The 21403-nt window shown below is 43.9% G+C and overlaps 1 protein-coding gene across 1 annotated transcript in view; it reads right to left on the bottom strand.

The window, feature by feature from the left end:
- The window catches only part of LOC136862865 (serine proteinase stubble), a 294351-nt gene that overhangs the window by 194176 nt on the left and 78772 nt on the right, over nt 1-21403 (bottom strand). Inside the window, exon 3 of the mRNA XM_067139130.2 lies at nt 13601-14632. Within this exon, the coding sequence (XP_066995231.2) occupies nt 13601-14632 (1032 nt within the window). The remainder of the gene's footprint in view (nt 1-13600; nt 14633-21403) is intronic.

The raw sequence follows: 21403 nt of genomic DNA on the forward strand, positions 1-21403 counted from the left end.
ATGAATTTCTGGCTGGGCAAGACATTCATCGCATGGACTTGCCAGCGAGGTCTGCGGATCTGAATCCTATAGAACATACCTGGGATGCATTGGGGAGGCGAATTGCATCCCGTTAGCCTCCGCCAAGGACCCTCCAAGACCTTCGCATTGCCCATTCGGAGGAATGGGATCGACTGCCACAAGAGCTCTTGGACCATCTGATAGAGAGTATGCCACATCGCTGGGAAGCATGTGTGGCTGTTAGGGGTAACAATACACCCCATTAACAGCATATTTTGTTGTGGAAGACATTGCAAAGTTTTGTAGTTGTTGTCAAAGGTGTGCCTTAGCTATCAGAACCTTTCTGACACTGTTATTTTTTTAAACAAGTTTTGTGACATATGGTGTGTGACTCAGCTTCCGTTTGTTCAGCAATCCGTCTGACATTCCTCTCAAGCGGTATGGCCTCGTTTAGTGATTATGCTCAAATTTTGGACACTAGTGTAAATTGTTCGCTGGACCACTATCTTCCGAATTATAGGCATCTTCATCCCCACCCCGTCTCGATATCTCCAAACTCGTGCAAGCGTTTCTGTCCAATCATGAGCGAGAGACTTCCCGCTCTATGGTAACACGTGGGAATTTTCCGAACCCATGACTTCAGGATATCCATGTCTCATGACTTGGAATCTCCGTAAGATTCACCAAAGATTTCTTGGATGTTTTTTCCAAACCTGTAAATAGTTGCGCCCCTAACTGCCTGTACAAGATAAATTACTAGAATCTAACATGGAGACCTTCCAGCTTCCAATATTCTTACATTAATACAGCAACAAATTATTGTTATTATTATTATTATTATTATTATTATTATTATTATTATTATTATTATTATTATTAATAATCACAAGGTGGCAGCACTTTCAGTCAGCACTTGCAAATGGCGACTAACGGTGCGGAGACATACACAGTTCAAGAAAATTAGGGGAACATGTTTTGTAACGTCTGGTATGTGAACGTTAATTTGGCAGATGGGGTTCCAATGGTCGTACAGTATACCTTGAGGCCTTAGCTACTCAGCGTATGTCAGTTCGAAGTTATACTCCATCTGCAGGAGTAGCCATGCATTAAACTGTCAGGTGACCCCTCAAAACAAAGTGAATAGCTGTGTGTCCGTGCGTCGTTGTGAAGTACACAGACTACTGCGGTCATCTGAGCACTTTGTACGTAAACCAGCAAATCCCATGAGACATCGTAACGAGGTTCAAGTCGCAAGGGCCATCACTTCGATCCAGGAAGGATGGACTTTTCGTCGTGTTGCTGTGGATCTCAGTGTCTCTCGGTCAGTTATTCAACGCTTGTGGAATCGCTACAGTGAGATAGGGAAGTTCACAAGGGGGGTTGGACAAGATCGTGGACGCATTAAAACCCCACAGGATGACCGATGTCTGACCATCTGTGCGTTGCGGTGTCGTTCAGCAACTGTCAGATAACTGCAACAAGACCTCAGGAGGGTCACTGGAGTCACGGTGTCTGACCAGACAGTAAGGAACAGGTTAAGAGAAGTGTCCTTACGACCCAGACGTCCTGTCCGAGTGCCCCGTTTAACTCAGCAACATGGCGCAGCTCGCCTTCTGTTTGGCCGTACCCACGTCAACTGGCAACTTCGCCAATGGAGACCTGTGTTTTTCATAGACGAGTTCAGATTTCCCCTGACATAGCGTGATGGACGTCAACGTGTATGGAGACGCCGTGGTGAGCAGTACATGCCAAATGTTGTCCAGGAAGGCGACCGATTCGGACAAGGTTCTGTGATGGTGTGGGGTGGGGTGGCATTAGTATTGATGGCCGTACCGTTCTTGTCGTCGTCCGTGGTAATCTTACCGCTGCGGGGTACATCGAGCAGATACTGCTACAGCATGTGTTGGTTGCTGCATACGGTGTTGGCCCTGAAATCGTACTCATGCACGACAATGCCAGGGCTCATGTAGCGCGCATCACCAGAGCTGTCTTGCGAGAACTGGACATTCAAGAGGTGGAATGGCCAGCAGTGTGTCCAGACCTTAATCCCATCGAGCATGTGTGGGTAAGGCTTGACAGAAGTGTTCGTGGGCGTCCTGTTCCACCACAGACTCTCCAACACCTCGAACAAGCTCTCATTGAAGAATGGGACCTGATACCGCAACGTGACCTCCGTCGACATACACGGAGTATGCCACGTAGGTGCCAAACTGTGATAAATGCTCGTGGAGGACATTCACCATACTGAAGGTCTCCAACTGTGATAAAATTCCACCCTGGAGGACTGTTATCACTTTGTTTTCGCCGCTATTTGTACATTTCCATATGTGTTCTGAAAATGAACGCGAATCCATCGATGTTGTTTTGTATATTTCAACGGTAAGGATAAAGCTTTAGTTGGTAATGTACCTGGGTGTGAGGTATTGTTTCGTGGAGCATTGCATACGTTCAAAAACATGTTCCTCTAATTTTTTGAACTGTGTATTTTGTACTCTCGAATACCATCAATTTCTGCCCGTTAGTTCCGCACAACTTGAGAAAGTTCAACTCTCGGACAATTCAGTTCGCAGATGGTATGCGCCGTTTGTGGATATGGGGTGCTTGTGAGTGTGTGCAAAATAAAAAGTATAGGACGTCCATCCTTGGCAGAAGCAAAAGTGGACCACGTCAGAGAGAGTTTCAAATTTAGCCCTAGGAAATTCAACGGACAGCAAGGAACTAGGCATGTACCAAAGTTTGACGTGTTTTACGAAAGTGCCAATGACTGAAGCTTTATCAAGTTGGACTGCATCAAGCCTTACCAGCTCATGACAAGCACCAACGATAGGCATTTTGAACCACACTGTAGCAGCGAATGTGGAAAACGATGGTTTGGTGATCTAATTTCTAATGATTACACATTTCATTAAAGTGGAAAAGTCAGTAAATAATATATTCGCAAATGGGGGACATCAAATCGCCAGTATTATGTGCGTGACTCTCGTACATTTAATAATATTATGTTTTGTGCTATTTCAAACCTAAAAATATATGACCCATTTTTCTTTGCCGAAGGGACTGTTACGGGACTGTCTTATCTCGATATGATCACTGAATGGCTGCTACCCCAGCTTAGTGAGGACAGCGATGATTGCATAAGCTATTGCAACAAGAAGTTCAGTTTCCATCGGGAGGTCTGGGAATTTTTTAAACAAGCACTTGCTACAGAACATGGGACCGACGGTGATCAGATGCACTTTTCTTGGCCACCTCGTTCACCGGACGTAAGCTTGCATCAGAGAGATGGAGTTTTGAACCCTAATCTCCACTATCGGTAGCCGTGAATATGATTTTGCGTGATTTCCTATTTTCACACTGGGTAAATGCTGGTGCTGTTCTTCAGTGAAGGCCACGGGCACTTCCTTCCCGGTCGTAGTCTTCCCTAACCCATCATCCCCCCAAACCTGTCTGAGTTTACGTGACGTCACTCTACGATTCAGGAGATACATTTAGCTTTTTAACCAACCACATGATTTTCTCTCACAAGCTATCACTCCCGAGAAACACGCCGAAAAATCGCCGGGATAGAGACTGTTCCCGAAGTGACATTACTGAAAAATAATCAGTTAAACCTACCTTACAGAAGATGATGAAGGTGGCGGGGTTTTTCTAATGGACAGAGCAGATAACGCTTTTGACACTCACTTGTTGCAAAACTTCAGAAGTACTTTCCGCGACGAAGTAGGCTCATAATAATTTCGTTGATATTCTGTTGTGTTAACTGCTGCATTTTCTTTATCGAGCGCAGAGTGCACTGGCTACAGCTTCCTTGTCTATCACACAGTTGAAGAAGAAATAACTTCTGGGAATGTTTTAATAAATTCATATCAAATCCAACGAAACGACCTGTTTAAAATAACTAATCATTTCGAAATAGGTTGCAAACTGTTCAAGGCAAAGTGGAGGAAACACAATGGGGATCAACTGCAAAGTGAATACAATTAAGTCTTCACCACTTTTGTTTAAGTTTGTAAAGTTAAGAGTCTGTGAGATTTACTGGAACATTAAAGAACCAATTTTCAGAGCAAAATTCTGGCCCCCTTCTGTCTCTTTAAATCGACAGCAGTTGAAGGTGCATTATATACGCCATATTAATATCTGCGATGGGGAGGGCACAACCATCACTCACGTATTGGTGGCAGGTTAAGGTTCGCTAACAGGGTCCGCTTTAACGACGAACCTCTTAAACGAAAGTTAACGGGCTGAGTGGCTCAGACGGTTACGGCGCTGTTTCCTGAGCTCAACTTGGACGTTTCGATCCCGGCTCCTCCCGGTGTTATTTGATGGTGATCAAATACGTCAGCCCCATGTCGGTAGATTTACCGCATGTAAAAGAACTCCCGCGGGACGAAATTCCGGTACCTCGGCTTCTCCGAAAACCGTAAATGTTGTTACTGGGACGTGAAACCATTAACAATATTATGACCGGACCATTTCAGTGGATGTTTGCAGTATTGCCCTCCTCCGTGGTGTAGTGGTTAGTGTGAATAGCTGCCACCCCCAGAGGTTCGAGTTCGCTCCCCGGCTCTGCCACGAAATTTGAAAAATGTTACGAGGGCTAGAACGGGGTCCACTCAATGTCGGGAGGTCAACTGAGTAGAAGGGGGGGGGGGGGAGTCGATTCCTACCTCAGCTATCCTCGAAGTGGTTTTCCGTGGTTTCCCCACTTCTCCTCCAGGAAAATGCTTTTTTTTGCTAGGGGCTTTACGTCGCACCGACACAGATAGGTCTTATGGCGACGATGGGATAGGAATGGCCTAGGAGTTGGAAGGAAGCGGCCGTGGCCTAAATTAAGGTACAGCCCCAGCATTTGCCTGGTGTGAAAATGGGAAACCACGGAAAACCATCTTCAGGGCTGCCGACAGTGGGATTCGAACCCCCTATCTCCCGGATGCAAGCTCACAGCCGCGCGCCTCTACGCGCACGGCCAACTCGCCCGGTAGGAAAATGCTGGGATGGTACCTGACTTAAGGACGCGGCCGATTCCGTTCCTCCTTCTCGTCCATTCCTTCCGATCTTCCCATCCCCCTAACAAGGCTCCTGTTCAGCATAGCAGGTGAGGACGCCTGGACGAGATACTGGTCATCCTCCCCAGTTGTATCCCCGACCCAAAGTCTCGCACTCCAGGACACTGACCTTGAGGCGGTAGAGGTGGGATCCCTCGCCGAGTCCGAGAGAAAATCCAACCCTGGAGGGTAAACAGATTAAAAAATAAAGAAAGAAAGAAAGAAAGAAAGAAAGAAAGAAAGAAAGAAAGAAAGTTTGCAGGATTTTAGCATATAGTACAGTATATGCCAGTACGGCGAGGTTCGCCTGAGGAGACCCATTTCGTGTCCAAATTTCTGGTCATTGCAAAATCATTTCGTGCTAGCTTATTTCCTGTGTGTTACACTATAATAATAAAATATCCCAGAAGTCTGTTTAAATTTTGAGGAACAACAGGAAGGTACAAAATAAAATAAAAATAGTGTGTTTTTCGGATCTTGGGTAGATATGGAGCCGTTTGACGTCGAAGATTGTATCCAGCACTGAATAGGCGTACTTTGCCGAAACCTTGTGCTGACTACCAACAGTAATGAAATGAAATGGTGTATGGCTTTTAGTGCCGGGAGTGTCCGAGGACAAGTTCGGCTCGCCATATGCAGGTCTTTTGCTTTGACGCCCTTAGACGATCTGTGCGTCGTGATGAGGATAAATGATGATGAAGATGACACATACACCCAGCCCCAGTGTCAGCGGAATTAACCAATTATGGTTAAAATTCCGACCCTGCCGGGAATCGAACCCAAGACCCTTGTGACCAAAGGCCAGCATGCTAACCAATTAGCCATGGAGCCGCTCCCTCCCCACTTGTATCCCCTGACCGAAATTCCCACACTCCAGGACACTGCCCTTGAAGCGGTGGAAATGGGATCCCTCGCTGAGTCCGAGGGAAAAATCACCCCCGGAGGGTAAAGAGATTAAGAAAGAAAGAAAGAAAGAAAGAAAGGAAGGAAGAAATAAAGAAAACCGTGGAAAGAGTTTAAGAAGTGTGCGGCATTTTTCTCTGAAGTAACATGGAATGGGATATAGAGGGAAGAGGCAGAGAGAGAGAGAGAGAGAGAGAAAGAGAGACGGAGAAAGAGAGAGGGGCGGGGAAGGGTGAGAGAGGGTAATATGGGACAGTGTCACAGTACATTACAAAGGATTATACATTTTGTATGTAGGCCTACTGTACGTACGTATCATGTCTTAACTCTAGTCCTCTCAATTCTAATCTGCAAGTCGATCGGTTTTATTTAGGCTTCTGTATGCATGTGGGGCTCACACCTTTTCACTATCACGTCGCTTACCGAGCATGTTAGCCGTACGATTACCATCACGCAGCTGTGAGCTTGCATTCGGGAAGCAGTGGGTTCGAACCCCACTGTCGGCAGCCCTGTAGATGGCTTTCCGTGGTTTCTCACTTTACACCGGGAAAATGCTAGGAACCCTCCTATGGCACTACAGCCCTTGAAGGGCCTTGGCCTACAAAGCGACCGCTGCTCAGCCCGAAGGCCTACAGATTACGAGGTGTCGTGTGGTCAGCACGACGAATCCTCTCAGCCGTTATTCTTGGCTTTCTAGACCGGGGCCGCTATCTCACCGTCAGATAGCTCCTAAATTCTAATCACGTAGGCTGAGTTGACCTCGAACCAGCCCTCAGGTCCAGGTAAAAGTCCCTGACCTGGCCGGGAATGAAACCCGGGGCCTCCGGGTAAGAGGCTACCCCTACACTACGAGGCCGGCGGGAAAATGCTAGGGCTGTACCTTAATTAAGGCCATAGCTACTTTCTTCCCACTCCTAGCCCTTTCCTATCCCATCGTCGCCATAAGATGTATTTGTGTCGGTACGGCGTAAAGCAAATTGTAAGAAAGTAAAACCCAAAAGAAAAGGAAAATAATTATGCTCTTATCGCTGCAACCGTAGAGTTCTGCCTTTGAGATGATTGACAGCAGCTACCTTTGGCCATCACTAGGTTTCACACGGTCTATGTAGTAGATCCCATGTGCCTCTTTCGATGTATGAGATCAAGGTCCCATTTCTTCGTATCAAATAAATCCTAAAATGTCATCAAGAAGGTGAGAAAACTCTTCTCCAGGCCTTCAAGTGAAGGAAAAGTCGAAGGAACTGTCAGGGAATCTTAGTATTCTTAAATTACTCTCCTTTATTAGTGGTTAACAGACACAGTAACATAAATAGGTTTCCGGTGACGCTACAGAGGGAAGTGGTAAGACTAAGACCGTAGCATCCATTGCCTCAATATTCAGGCACAGCATTTGTCTGACGTGAAGATGAGAAACCATGGAAAATTATCTCCATGTCTGCTGATGGTGGGGTTTGAACCTGCCATCTCCGGATAGAAACTTTTCTCATCTGATTCATTTACATATATTAGTTAATACATACAATTATTTCAACTGTTTAACAAATGAACACACAATTAGATAGAGAAAAACACAAACAGAAACCGTCTTTACAACTTCTTGTTGCCTAATGTTCATGAATTATTTGAAGTCTCAGAATATCACAATAATGCTCATCTGTAGAAGACAATAATTAACAAATAACGAATGAATGACTCACACAAACGTATATCACACTTTTATAGAGTCTATCTTGATTTTTTGGCACTTCCTGCACTTCACACTTACAGAACACTACTTAGCTGCTCTACATATTCTCCCAACCATCTCTTCATTTTCGGACACTGAATGCACATTAAAACATAGTAACTTATCTCGGGCATTCTTTCGAGTTCACTGTAAGGTTCAGAAGATTTCAGCACACAGTCGGAATAACAACCTAACAGTAACCCGACAGCACTGTTCAGTTGCGGTGGTTGTAAACTAAATGTAGGGCGGATCACCCATTCAGGTGCGATATATGTGTTCGGACGTCCGATGATGCACTTCAGCATCTGTTTACATTTATTCCATGTCGGTCGAATCGTCGCACAAGTTGTAAGTCGTTGTCGTATTGTGTATTTATGTTGACAGAAGTTGCACAAATCTGTCTCCATCATATGAATGTGATGAAGTCTGCTATTTGACGGCATAATGTCATGGATTACCTTATACCAAATTTCTTTTACTGCGTCTGGAAGTATGCATTTGGAGATATTCCTCCATACTCGATTCCAGTTGATTATCATAGCTTCTTTCGTTATGTTAGGGGCTAAATACTGTTGAGACAGTATACAATTATAAACCTGTTTTGTTGAGACATCTGGAGATGTGACGATGTTCTTTGGCATATAACTTAACTCGTCTCTCAGATACCTTGCGTGAGGAGCATGGTGATGGATGTCATAATACTGTAAGCTGGTGGGTTAATGCACTGTTGAAGACTGCACCATCTCGTGAGGAAATTCTTTGATTTATGATCCCCTGCTCTGTGAAATAGCTTTAAGTTTCTTGTTAGAATCATAGTTTTAGCTTTCTCTTTGACGTCGATTAATCCCAGCCCACCGTGGGATTTAGGTGAGGTGAGTGTACTTCTGGCAAGACGAATTAATGATCCTTGCCAAATGAACCAACCAACAACCGAAGTTATACGTTTACCAATCATCTTTGGCATTGGAAGGATTTGGCTCAGATACCATATTTTGCTTAAGCAGTACATATTCACATACATTATTCTTTGTTGCAAGAGGAAATATCTATACCTAACCTGTTGCAATGTGCCCCTGACTGAATGCAAAGCATTGGCACAGTTCTTTTTGATCATCTTGCACACACTCCTTAAGCAGATTATTCCCAGAATTTTAATTTCTTGTGTTAATGTTACACATTCTGGAATTTCCCATTGGATACGGCCCGTTTACCCAATCCATATCGGCTTTGTCTTCTTTGGGTTCAGCTGAGCCCCGGAATATCTCCCGTAATCCTCGATTACCTTGAACAAATGCTGGATATCAATGGTCTGATCTAATTTTAGAGTAACGTCACCTGCGAATGCGACAATATCTAGATTACTAGGACTGAAAGTTTGTTGTAGATTGCTAAGAAGGGGCTCTAGGGAGAGAACAAAGATCAACATAGACAGCGGATACCCTTGTCGTACTCCTCGGTGGATGTCGATTGGCCTTGTTAAATAACCATTTATGTTGAGTGTCAAAACCAACGGCATTTAGTGTTTCAATTATGTATTTGTGGTTTACCCTGTCAAATGCGTGGTCAAAATCTAGTGATATTAGAAGTTTATTTTTATTGTTGACGAATGACTCTCTTAGAATATACAGAAATACACATAGAGAATTTATTATACATCTTCCTGGTATCGCACCAGATTGGTGTTCGGATGTGGCGTCCTCCATAAACGCAGTTACTCTCTGTTTCACACATTTAGTTAATAGCTCATAGTCAAAATTTAAGAGCGTTATGGGTCGAAAGTCAAATAACTTGGGTGGATTTGTCATCTTGGGAAGAAGGATCACAAGGCTTCCTTTCATAAGGTGGTAACTGGAAGGAGACTTGTTGGCAAAATTATGATGAAAAAATGAAATGTCGTATGGCTTTTAGTGCCAGGATATCCCAAGACGGGTTCGGCTCTCCAGGTGCAGGTGTTTCTATTTGACGTCCGTAGGCGACCTGAGCGTCGTGATAAGGATGAAATGATGATGAAGGCATACCCAGCCCCCGTGCCATTGGAATTAACCAATTAAGGTTAAAATCCCCGACCCGGCCGGGTATCGAACCCGGGACCCTCTGAATCGAAGGCCAGTACGCCGACCGTTCAGCCAACGAGTCGGACAAGATTTTGATGATCTTGCTCTTGAATTTTCAGACCTTCCATTTCTCTTCGCTGTATCGTTAGTAGCTGCGCTCTTGTTTTCTTTCATCTTGTTGACGTTCCTTTCTGAATTACAGGCATCATTCATTGCTGCAACAATTTCATCTCTAATGATGAACCAATATGTCATGTAAAAAGCTCTCCCTAGACCATCCGTACCAGGAGATTTGTTCGATGCGCTTTGTAGTATTGCCTGATGGATTTCTACTAAGGTGATGTCTGGGGTCAAATTTTCTTCTTCCTCTTATACCATCAAAGAATGAGTGTTGATGATTTATGATTAGCCTTTCCTTACAGAGTAATTCGAAGAGTAATATCAATCACTCCTTAAATCAGTCTTAAGTGCATGGTAATGCTGGACAAGTGAACTCTAGACAATCAGACAAGCAGCTACTGTACTTGACCTCTGAGGTGCTTTATATCTTTTCATAGTATGCTCAAACTGTGATATTACAAATATTATATTTGGTTAGAATTATTTGTACACAGTGTACGTTGAATAGTAGAGCAAGCCCAGTTCAAAAGAATGCTAGGTGTGAAAGGACGCTAACATACTTTACTTTTTTTTTTTTAGAGTGTTGTGCTTTGAGTGCTGTCTTTCTTTCTTTCCTTCTTTCTTTCTTTCTTTCTTAACCCTTAAATGCGCAATATATTATTTGTTTTAAATATGATGCTTTCCATCCCAAAAGTGATACGTTATTATCAGAATTTAAAAAAAAAATATTTGTCTAATTATTTTTGTATTAATTTGGACCAGTCAAGTGTTAAAAGTTTTGAATATTTTAGGTACCGGTGTATGCAAAGCGGTGCGATTACTGCAGCTACTGCCACACTTCAGTCTTACGGATGTCCTTGCTCGCGAATTCTATGAAGTAAACGTCATTTTTATTGTCTTACCTTAGTTCAACGTTTACAGCAGTCATGTTTAATTCACTATAGGGCCCGGTTGTATAAAGACATCTGACTGGAGATCAATTAAGAACTTAGTTCTGAAAATGAACTGAGATTACGACTTCATCGCGTTGTATAAAACTGAACTCTGTTTACACATGTGTAGTTCAAATGTAATCGGAGTTAAAAAAATTGGACGTGGCAACACCGCAAAACAAATGAAATACGAAATAGCTTGGCCCGTTGGATAATACTTGAATAGTGGGATTGACGTGGCCGTGACTGTCAACAAATGAAATACGAAATTGCCGTGACTGTCGAAGAAGGAGAAGAAGATAATATTGTAATCTCGCGAAGTAAACATGGAAGGAACTTCACACAGAAAGAAAAGGGCGATCTGGTGGATATTGTACTATCAAGGTACAAACATATAATATAAAATAAAAGAACCTATATGGTGACATCAAAGTTGAAAGAGAAAGCCGTTGACTTGTCAATGTTAAAGAGCTCTCCAACAACCATTTGAAAACTTACTGTAGCATAAAACCTAAGAGTTGTTAGGAACATACACATGGGTGACAGGGGATAATTTATTTGACTAGGTTTTTGTTGTGTGTCCCTTAACTTTAGTTCCGGTCGTTCCACAACATCTTTCGATAAACGAAATCTTATTTTGAACATTTCACACAATTCAATAATCGGATTCCGTCTGTGCCGAAAGACGCGAGGAGCTCGTTGTAAAATCAACTCTTCATCAGACTAAAAGTCGGAATAATCTGACATCCCTGCTAAAGAAAATATATATGCTTTGTTTTGTAAACTTGAAACATAATAGAAAACTAAGTAAGAACATGTTGGTATCGCAGTAGGCTATTGTTTATATGATATTCACATAACCTCACTTCTGAAAAAATCGAGCGATCTTTAGCATTATTTAACTACTAGCATTCAATATATTTATAACGCACCTCGATATTATTAAGGTACGGTATTCTTACGCATATACGATACAAGGAAACACTTCTCAAGTCTTCAGGTCTAGTTCAATGTTTAATATGAATGATAATGATCTAAGTTCAAGGAGATTAACCGACGAATATTCGGCAGTCAAATCTGAACTTAGATCAAGACGAGATGATCTTAGGTTAGCGTTTATACAACGGAAAATCGAAGTTCAACTTGACTGGCAGCCATTTTTCCTCTTTAAACTCAGATCAAAAGTTTTATACAACCGGGCCTAGGGAGGTCATCTGCAAGGTAGAAGTAAATGTAAACTCGTAAAGCAGATGTAACAATCAATAAATTCTCTTTCGTACATGTGCAATGCTGTGCATTTAAGGGTTAATCTGTTTACTCTCCCGGGTCGGTTTTCCCCTCGGACTCAGCGAGGGATCCCACCTCTACCGCCTCAAGGGCAGTGTGAGACTTGGGGTCGTGGGATACAACAGGGGAGAATGACCAGTACCTCGCCCAGACGGCCTCACCTGCTATGCTGAACAGGGGCCTTGCGGGGGGATGGGAAGTTTGGAAGGGATAGACAAGGAAGGGGAAGGAAGCGGCCGTGGCCTTAAGTTAGGTACCATCCCGGCATTTCCCCGGAGAAGAAGTGGGAAACCACGGAAAATCACTTGCAGGATGGCTGAGGAGGGAATCGAATCCACTTCTACTCAGTTGACCTCCCGAGGCTGAGTGGACCCCGTTCCAGCCCTCGTGCCACTTTTCAAATTTTGTGGCAGACCAGGAATCGAACCCGGGCCTCCGGGGGTGGCAGGTAATCACACAAACCACTACACCACAGAGGTGGACCTTTTGAGTGCAGTTTGAGAACAAATACTGAACCTGGCAACATCGCATAGTAGCTACACGTGGTCATATTTTAAACAGCGCTGTGAAAACAAATACGCGTGTGTAGTGTGCCAGTCTTCTACTGGCTTCCTCTGCTATACACAACGGACAAGCGAGTCAAGCGGAGCCACTGCTTGACCGAGAACGTACCAAGCCGCGTCAGTGCCACGCACAGGTCACAAGGGTTGCAAACTCCTCACTTTAGCCACAATCTCAACGGGCTATATCTTAGAAAGTACACTTCATAGGATTTTGAAACGAAGTGTTTTACATATCCTTTTCAGAGAAATTTCGTACCTGCACCTGGCGAGCCGAACCCGTCCTGGGATATCCCGGCACTAAAAGCCATACGATATTTCATTTTCACTGAGTCCGTCTCTGTGGTGTAGTGGTTAGTGTGAATAGCTGCCAGCCCCGGAGGTTCGGGTTCGATTCTCGGCTCTGCCTCGAAATTTGAAAAGTGTTACGAGGGCTGGAACGGGGTCCACCCAGCCTCGGGAAGTCAACTGAGTAGAGGAGGGTTCGATTCCCACCTCAGCCATCCTCGAAGTGGTTTCCGTGGTTTCCCACTTCTCATTCAGGCAAATGCCAGGATGGTACCTGACTCAAGGCCACGGCCACTTCCTTCCAGCTCTTCAAGGGCTGTAGTGCCATGGGGTTAGGTTATATAAATAAATAAAAAATAGTCGGGCTGAGTGGCTCAGACGGTTGAGGTGCTGGCCTTCTGAACCCAACTTGGCAGGTTCGATGCTGACTCAATCCGGTGGTATTTGAAGGTGCTCAAATACGTCAGCCTTGTGTCGGTAGATTAATTGGGACATAATAGAGCTCCTGTGGGACTAAATTCCGGCACCTAGGCCTCTCCGAAAACCGTAAAAATAGTTAGTGAGACGTAAAGGAAAATAGCGTTGTGATTATCAATAAATAAATAATGTGTTAGTATCTAACTCCGTTTCATATTCATCATTTCAACCATTATGTGTCAACATGTAAACAACAACTGGTACTCACGTGTGTAGCCGATCCTGGCAATCCATGGGAAGGCACCTAATTCCGCCTCTTTGCCTCCCACGATGCGCTCATCCACGGTCACTCCACACTGGTTTCCTGGAAGCAGCCGAACACCTGGACTGTCAGCCGCCTTTTGGATTTCTCTTAGTATTTCAGTAGAGTTTTCAACTGTTACTGGTTGATCGGAAGTACCTTGTTCTTTTTCACACGGCAGTTCTAGGTGTGCCATTTCCTTTACTCCTCCCCGGGAGAATACTGAGACATTGACCGGGACCTTAGCGGTGCCCGCTTCACAACGTACTGGGCCCGGCGTGGTCTGCGGTGTATGTCGAGGTTTATGTTTCCAAGGTTTCGTTGTAGCTGATGAATGTTCCATAGAGCTCGTGGAACTGTCGGAAAAGTCGTAGGAATAATCGTGTACGTGGGGAGGGTGATTAGAGAAGTGTGTTTTCGAAGGTATCTCTGGAAATTCTTCTGCCGAATACTGATCTTCTTCCTTTCCTTCTTCTTCTTCTTTTTCGTCGTCGCCGTCGTCATCGTAATCGTATTCTTCTTCTTCTTTCTCTCGTTCGTACGAAGATTCTGCCTTGTGAAAGCCAGGACTACTGCTGTCATCGTAAGACAACGGTCTAGAATGACCATGCGAGTGGAAATCAGTCTTAGAGTCGGGATATGAGGGAGAAATTGGCACAAACGAATGGTGGTACTCTGGTGAGTGTTCAGGATAATCAGGATGATAGGACTTCTTGTGTAGTGTTTGCGAGCTTCCATGACCTATTGTGTTTGGAGTGAGATTGATGCGTGGTTCCAGGGGAGTGTTTCCTGGACAGCACACAAATGGCACGAAACCATGGAAGCCACAGGTACTTCTTTTAAGGCGGTTCAGCTCTGCAGAAGGTGGGCCCCGGGAGGCAGATGCACGTCTCAGAATATCCAGCACAGAAGGGCACTGACGTATATCCACGCACTTGCACGGGGCAACTCCAGCCAACAGCTCGGGCTCCGGCAAGTGACCAACTGGCCAGCTTGGCTCTGGAACAAATCAAATGCGTATTTTGAATAACATTTCACAGATTTTTTGTTATAGTGGAAGCCATTTCTTCCCAGTTTCGACTTAGTTAATCTATACCAGAGATGTTCTTCAGTCTGTCGAAACTAGTTCAGTATAAAATAAATTTAGAAAATATCTCAAAAAGAAAACATTTAAAAACAGATTATACCTCAAAAATGTACCAGTAATTAAAAAAAATGAAGATGTTCCGTTCCTGGAAGGATATCATCAGATTCTATCAAATAATACTTTTAATTTAATGAAATACTCCTCATGTAGCCTACTTCTTCTCTTCTCACTAGTCCACTTCTAATATTTCAAAAAAAAATTCTAGTTGCTTTACGTCGCACCGACACAGATAAGTGTCCTGGCGACGATGGGACAGGGAAGGGCTAGGAGTGGGAAGGAAGCGGCCGTGGCCTTAATTAAGGTACAGCCCCAGCATTTGCCTGGTGTGAAAATGAGTAACCACAGAAAACCATTTTCAGGGCTGCCGACAGTGGGGTTCGGACCTACTATCTGCCGAATACTGGATACTGACCGCACTTAAGAGACTGCAGCTATCGAGCTCGGTCAAAATCTATTAGAAGGGTTTATACAGAATGTTAACATAAATGTTTTACACTTCCTAATAATAGTAACCTGTCCATAATAAATAACAAAACCAATATATATATAAAATGAATAACAAACAATAACGATAATAATTATTAAACGAGTGATTTGATAGAATCTAATGTTCCTTCAAGAACGAAATGTGCCATTCTGTTTACAGTAATTAATTCTATATTTTTCAGGTTGGGTTGTTTGAGTCATCAGTCCATACACTGGTTTGATGCAGCTCTCCACGCCACCCTATACTCGGCTAACCTCTTCATTTCTACGTAACTCCTGCATCCTACATCTGATCTAATCTGCTTGTCATATTCATACCTTGGTCCACCTCTACCGTTCTTACCTCCTACACTTCCCTCAATAACCAACTGCACAAATCCTGGGTGTCATAAGATGTGTCCTATCATTCTATCCCTTCTTCTAGTCAAATTTCGCCAAATCGATCTCCTCCCACCAATTCGATTTAGTAGCTTTTCATTCGTGATTAGATGTATCCATCTCACCTTCAGCATTCTTCTGTAACTACATTTCAAAACCATGTATCTCCTAACTTTCTGACCTAGTTATCGTCCATATTTCATTTCCATACAATGCCACGCTCCAGACGAAAGTCTTCAAAAACATCTTTCTAATTCCAGGTATAGTATGTTATTAAATGCTTTATTTTTCGGATATTTTCAAAATGTACTTTATCCTGAATTAGTTTCTACGACTTGAAGAACCTCACGGTTATAAAAATTATTTTACTGATAGGTTTAAAAAGGATGACTTACATATATTTCGTAATACAAAGTTTACATCATTTTCAGATTTAAATGACCTCCTAACTTAGTCTAATACTTACTAAATATTTTCGCTAATCAGTTTAGAGAAACACATATTGTACCAGAAAACTTCAAGAACCACAAACCACTGCTGGGGCTGTACCTTATTATTAAGGCCACGGCCGCTTCCTTCCCACTCCTAGCCCTTTCCTGTCCCATCGTCGCCATACGAACTATCTGTGTCGGTGTAACGTAAAGCAAATTGTAAAAATTGGAAAGCTATTACTCTGAAATCACCTCATACAAATCATCAATATTCCTTACCTATAATATTTAATAGTCTAATATTCAGAATCTCTTCGTTCTAACACTTGAAAAGGCAAACACCAATTACCGGGCGCTCTCTATCTTTATGCTGGTTCGCTCGATTGCATGTCCACGTACAAACCTCCCTCATCTGTAATTCACACGCTAAAAATAAGTATTCATCTATATTTCCACGACGTAGCAAAGCCTACTGAATAGTATTTGAACCTCTGTTATCGTTAGCTGCTTATTCACTCAAAGAACTAATGCCTGTTTAAGAGTTTTGTTCGAGCCTAGGCAATAAACGAAGATTTCTGACAAGTCAGTGATAATTAATGTGAGACTTAAGGAACTGCGCTTGGACAGGAAAAGCTTGTGGTTTCCCCCTTCAAAAGCCACGACACTTGAACAGCAGAGTAAACAAGACAGGAAGAGACAGATCTCTTGCTACAGTTTCAAGTGCCTCCATCATCGATTCAGCAATGTATTAGTCTCTGTGGCATGCGTTCATGTAAATCAATCAATAAATCAATCAGCCAGTCAATCATCAATGAGCTGTGATTCTAATTCTTAACTCGTATAATTTATACAGGGTGTATCCATGATGATATTACAAACTTTCAGGGATGATGAAGGGCGTTAAATGGATCGATTTGAGATAAAGAACCGTAGTCCGGAAACAATCGAGTCAGAAGTTAAGCAAAATTCTACTCAGTTAAGTCCGTGTACCTGCATAAGTTTCACAAACTGCTTCATTTACAACAAGTGTTCGGGATGGCGTCCCCCTATGTCAATGTGCATCGTGGCACAAAGTTCTCTCGTACCCTTTCGAATACCCCGGTATCGTTGGAACAGCGTCGCAGGCAGCGAGAATCTTCAGTCTCGACAGGCGTCTCATACACAAGAAGAAGTCAAGTGGGGTGACTACTGCGGGGCAAAATTCCGACACCCTGACGTCTGTTAAGAACGGATGTACGTTAAAAACTTAGATTATTTAATAACTTTTGACTCGAACGTTTCCGGACTACGGTTCCTTATCTCAAATTGATCCATTTGCCGTCCTCCATTATCCCTGAACATCATCACGGATACACCCTGTATACATTTGAAAATATAAAGGTCCAATTATACTGCATTACAAGACGCCCCTTTTAATCATTACAAGGTCAGATAATGCTTAGCCAAATCTAATTCTCTGCGTTCTATTTTCTGGTAAACTAGCCACCCGTTCGACCGCACACTTCTGTCTAGTCCAATAGCTCTCATTTTCGCCAGCCGTCTTCCATGATCTACTATATCAAAAGTATTGGATAGGTCAACAGCGATAGAGTCCATTTCACCTGAATCTAAAAGAAATCTACACCGAGCAAGTGGCTGTGCGGTTTGGGTCTCGTAGCTATCAGCTTGCATTCGGGAGATAGTGGGTTCGATGCCCAATGCCGGCAGCCCTGAAGATGGTTTTCCGTCGGTTCCCACTTTCACACCAAACAAATGCCGGGGCTGTAGCTTAATTAAGGCCAAGGTCGCGTCTTTCCCACTCCTAGCCCTTTCCTATCCCAACGTCGCCATAAGACCTTTCAGTGCCGGTATGATGTAAAACTGATTGTAAAAAAAAATCATCTGCTGTATCTTGCCGCAATACTAAAAGTTGAGCGTCACTGGAATAACCTTTCTTAACACGAACTGCATCCGCCTCTGTGGTGTAGTGGTTAGCATGATTTGCTGCCACTCCCGGAGGCGCGGGGTCGATTCCCTGCTTTGTCACGAAATTTGAAAAGTGGTACGAGGATTGGAACAGGGTTCACTCAGCCTCGGCAGAGGGGCGTGCGGTTCCCACCTCAGCCATCCTGGAAGTGGTTTTCCGTAGTTTTTCACTTCTCCTCCAGGCAAATGCCGGGATGGTACCTAACTTAAGGCCACAGCTGCTTCCTTCCCTCTTTCTTGTCTATCTCTTCCAATCATCCTCCAACAAGGCCGTTCTTCAGCATAGCAGGTGAGGCTGCCTGGGCGAGGTACTGATCCTCCTGCCAAGTTGTATCCCCCGATCGAAAGTCTCACGCTCCAGGACACTGTGCTTGAGGCGGTAAAAGTGGAATCCCTCGCTGAGTTCGAGGGAGAAACCAACACTGGAGGATAAAGAAAGAAAGAAAGAAAGAAAGAAAGAAAGAAAGAAAGAAAGAAAGAAAGAAACCCGAACTGCCTTATATCAAACCAGTTAGTAATGTTGCAAGTGTGTATAATATAATCAGATAGAACGCTTTCCCTGAGCTCACATGCAACACACGTCAAGCTAACTGGCCTGTATTTATCCTATTTATATTTATCACCCTTTCGTTCGTATACTGAAGCTACAATAGCAATTTACCATTCAATTCGTATAACACCTTCATGCAAACCCCACTGTCGGCAGCGCTGAAGGTGGTTTTCCGTGGTTTCCCAGAATGCATCCCAGGCACAGCGCTTCTATTAAGAAAGCTATCCGGATAGACGACAACCGACAGGATGACATTTCGGAGCGCGGAAAGACGTCTGCAGGCTACTGTGTCCCTGAGAACGACATGGCCTCTTTGAGATCATGCCGTGACGTCTGCTCACAATGAAGAGATTGTCTTGGATGCTATCCGTCTTAACCCTCAAACTAGCACATGGGTCATTGCACAGGAGATGGCCATCAGGCGGATGACTGTTATGCGGATACTGCATACCCAGCGGTTTCATCCGTACCATCTCCAATTACACCAGGAGTTCTATGGTCATGATGTCGAAGTCCGGGTGGCGTTCTGTCAATGGACCATAGAGCATGTGGATATTGATGCTGCCTTTTCAGCGACCATCCTATTTACGGACGAGGAGTGGTTCCGCAACACTGGAACCGTTACTCGCCATAATGTGCATTACTGGAGTGTGGATGATCTTAATTTGGTACGACAAGCAGCTTTCCAGGTCCTTAGGCTTTTTCCAGCGATTATGACTAGAATGCATTTTGCTTATAGACATAAATGTATTATAATTCAGAGACCTTTCAGAATCACAGTCGTTTAAGACTCCGTGGGACCTTGAGAACTGGCGACTCTTGAGGAGATAAAGATATCCCCATGTGCCGCAGTTTTGGAGTGTTTTCTAGCACAAAGTCTGATTTTCAATTTTGGGTAATTTCTGAGCCAACATCTCAGGAGGAACCCCCCTTAAAATGAGGACTCAATATTTTTTAAGTTAACCTGTCTGGATTAACTGTTACAGTAAAAGACTACTGACCGAGAGTCGTCTGTCCCACATGCGACAATGGATCTGTTAAGGATGTAAGGGTTATGATAATGAACTGTTACGGGGATTCTCGAGCCCCATAAGAACACATCAGAGCTTCTCGGATGTGGGAGACAAAGAAATAGAAGAAAGCTCGACACCATAAGGCATGCATGACACTTACCCAGCGTGGTCCTTAACGACACTGGCCTGGTCTCAAAAGCTCAACCCCGAACAGAAAGCCCTGATTTTACCTTTTAAATAAATTTAAATTCACATTCACATTGACGTAATTCACGAGATGTATTGCTCCTGAACTATAAGTTGTTCGGTAGCCTATTTCCTCTGCCTACACTGTATTCAGCAAATTCTTTTTTTTTCTTTTGCTAGGGGCTTTACGTCGCACCGACACAGATAGGTCTTATGGCGACGATGGGATAGGAAAGGCCTAGGAGTTGGAAGGAAGCGGCCGTGGCCTTAATTAAGGTACAGCCCCAGCATTTGCCTGGTGTGAAAATGGGAAACCACGGAAAACCATTTTCAGGGCTGGCGATAGTGGGATTCGAACCTACTATCTCCCGGATGCAAGCTCACAGCCGCGCGCCTCTACGCGCACGGCCAACTCGCCCGGTCAGCAAATTCTGACGAGTAGCATAACTAGCTCATGATGAGCAATTACAATGACATTGGCTTTAAATGCCTCCTTAATTTCCAAAGGAAACACCATCTTGTATGAACGACGTAATAGTTCTGTTAATGAAGATGTTTATGTGAACCACTTGTTACTAAAGGTTACGTTCTCTTCTTAGCGATAGCCTTAAGTACCGACGGTTCAAGATGCACAGCTTCAGTTTTCTCTTCCATGGTATGAATTAAGAAGGTTTGAGAGAGGCAAAAGTGCTGGAAAACATCATTCGGAGATCTGTGGTTCGAATCATATCTCTGGCATCTGCTATTCAGCGCGCGGCTTTCCTTTAGAATTATCCCCCCTCACGGGTCGTGGTGTTCATAATCCGCTCTGCTGTCTTGATCTAGGATAGACCGGGCGATTTGGCCGTGCGGTTAGGGGCGCGCAGCTGTGCGCTTGCATCCGGGAGATAGTGGGTTCGAGCCCCACTGTCGGCAGCCCTCAAGATGGTTTTCCGTAATTTCCCATTTTCACACCAGGCAAATGCTGGGGCTGTACCTTAATTAAGGCCACGGCCGGTTCCTTCCCACTCCTAGCCCTTTCCCATCCCACCTTCACCATAAGACCTATCTGTGTCGGTGCGACGTAAAACCAATAGCAAAAAAACGATCTAGGGTAACATATTAACTCCGTATTAGGTCGACTCTGGCTCCGTTCCACACTCTGACATGAAAAGTTTAGTCCTATTATAAGAACTGAATGCGGTGTATTCAGCATCGTCAAGATACCTGCGAATAGAAGAGGAGTGAAGTTGGTTCAAAATCAAAAATCTAAGACGTGATTTCTTATTGTCTTCCTCTCTTCGACACTTAGCATATGTTTAAGGACATTAAAAACAAAACAATTTGCGCCCCAGTTACTGAGCAAGTTGGCTACGCGTAACGAATCGTGCAGCTATAAGCTTGAATTCGGGAGATGGTGAGTTTTGTACCCCGCCGTCGACAGCCCTGAAATTTACTTTTCGTGGTTTATTGTTTTCCACATCCAGAGAATGTCGTGACTGTACATTATTGAAGGCCACGCTGTTAGCTTCCCAATTCTAGCCCTTTCCTTTGGGATGATCGTTGCCGACGGCCTAGATGAGATACAGCTTCGTGAAACACACAGCAAAAAAATTGCGTCCCAGTTAGTTGCGA

This window comes from Anabrus simplex, chromosome 2 (genome assembly GCF_040414725.1).
Source record: "Anabrus simplex isolate iqAnaSimp1 chromosome 2, ASM4041472v1, whole genome shotgun sequence".
Lineage (NCBI taxonomy): Eukaryota > Metazoa > Arthropoda > Insecta > Orthoptera > Tettigoniidae > Anabrus > Anabrus simplex.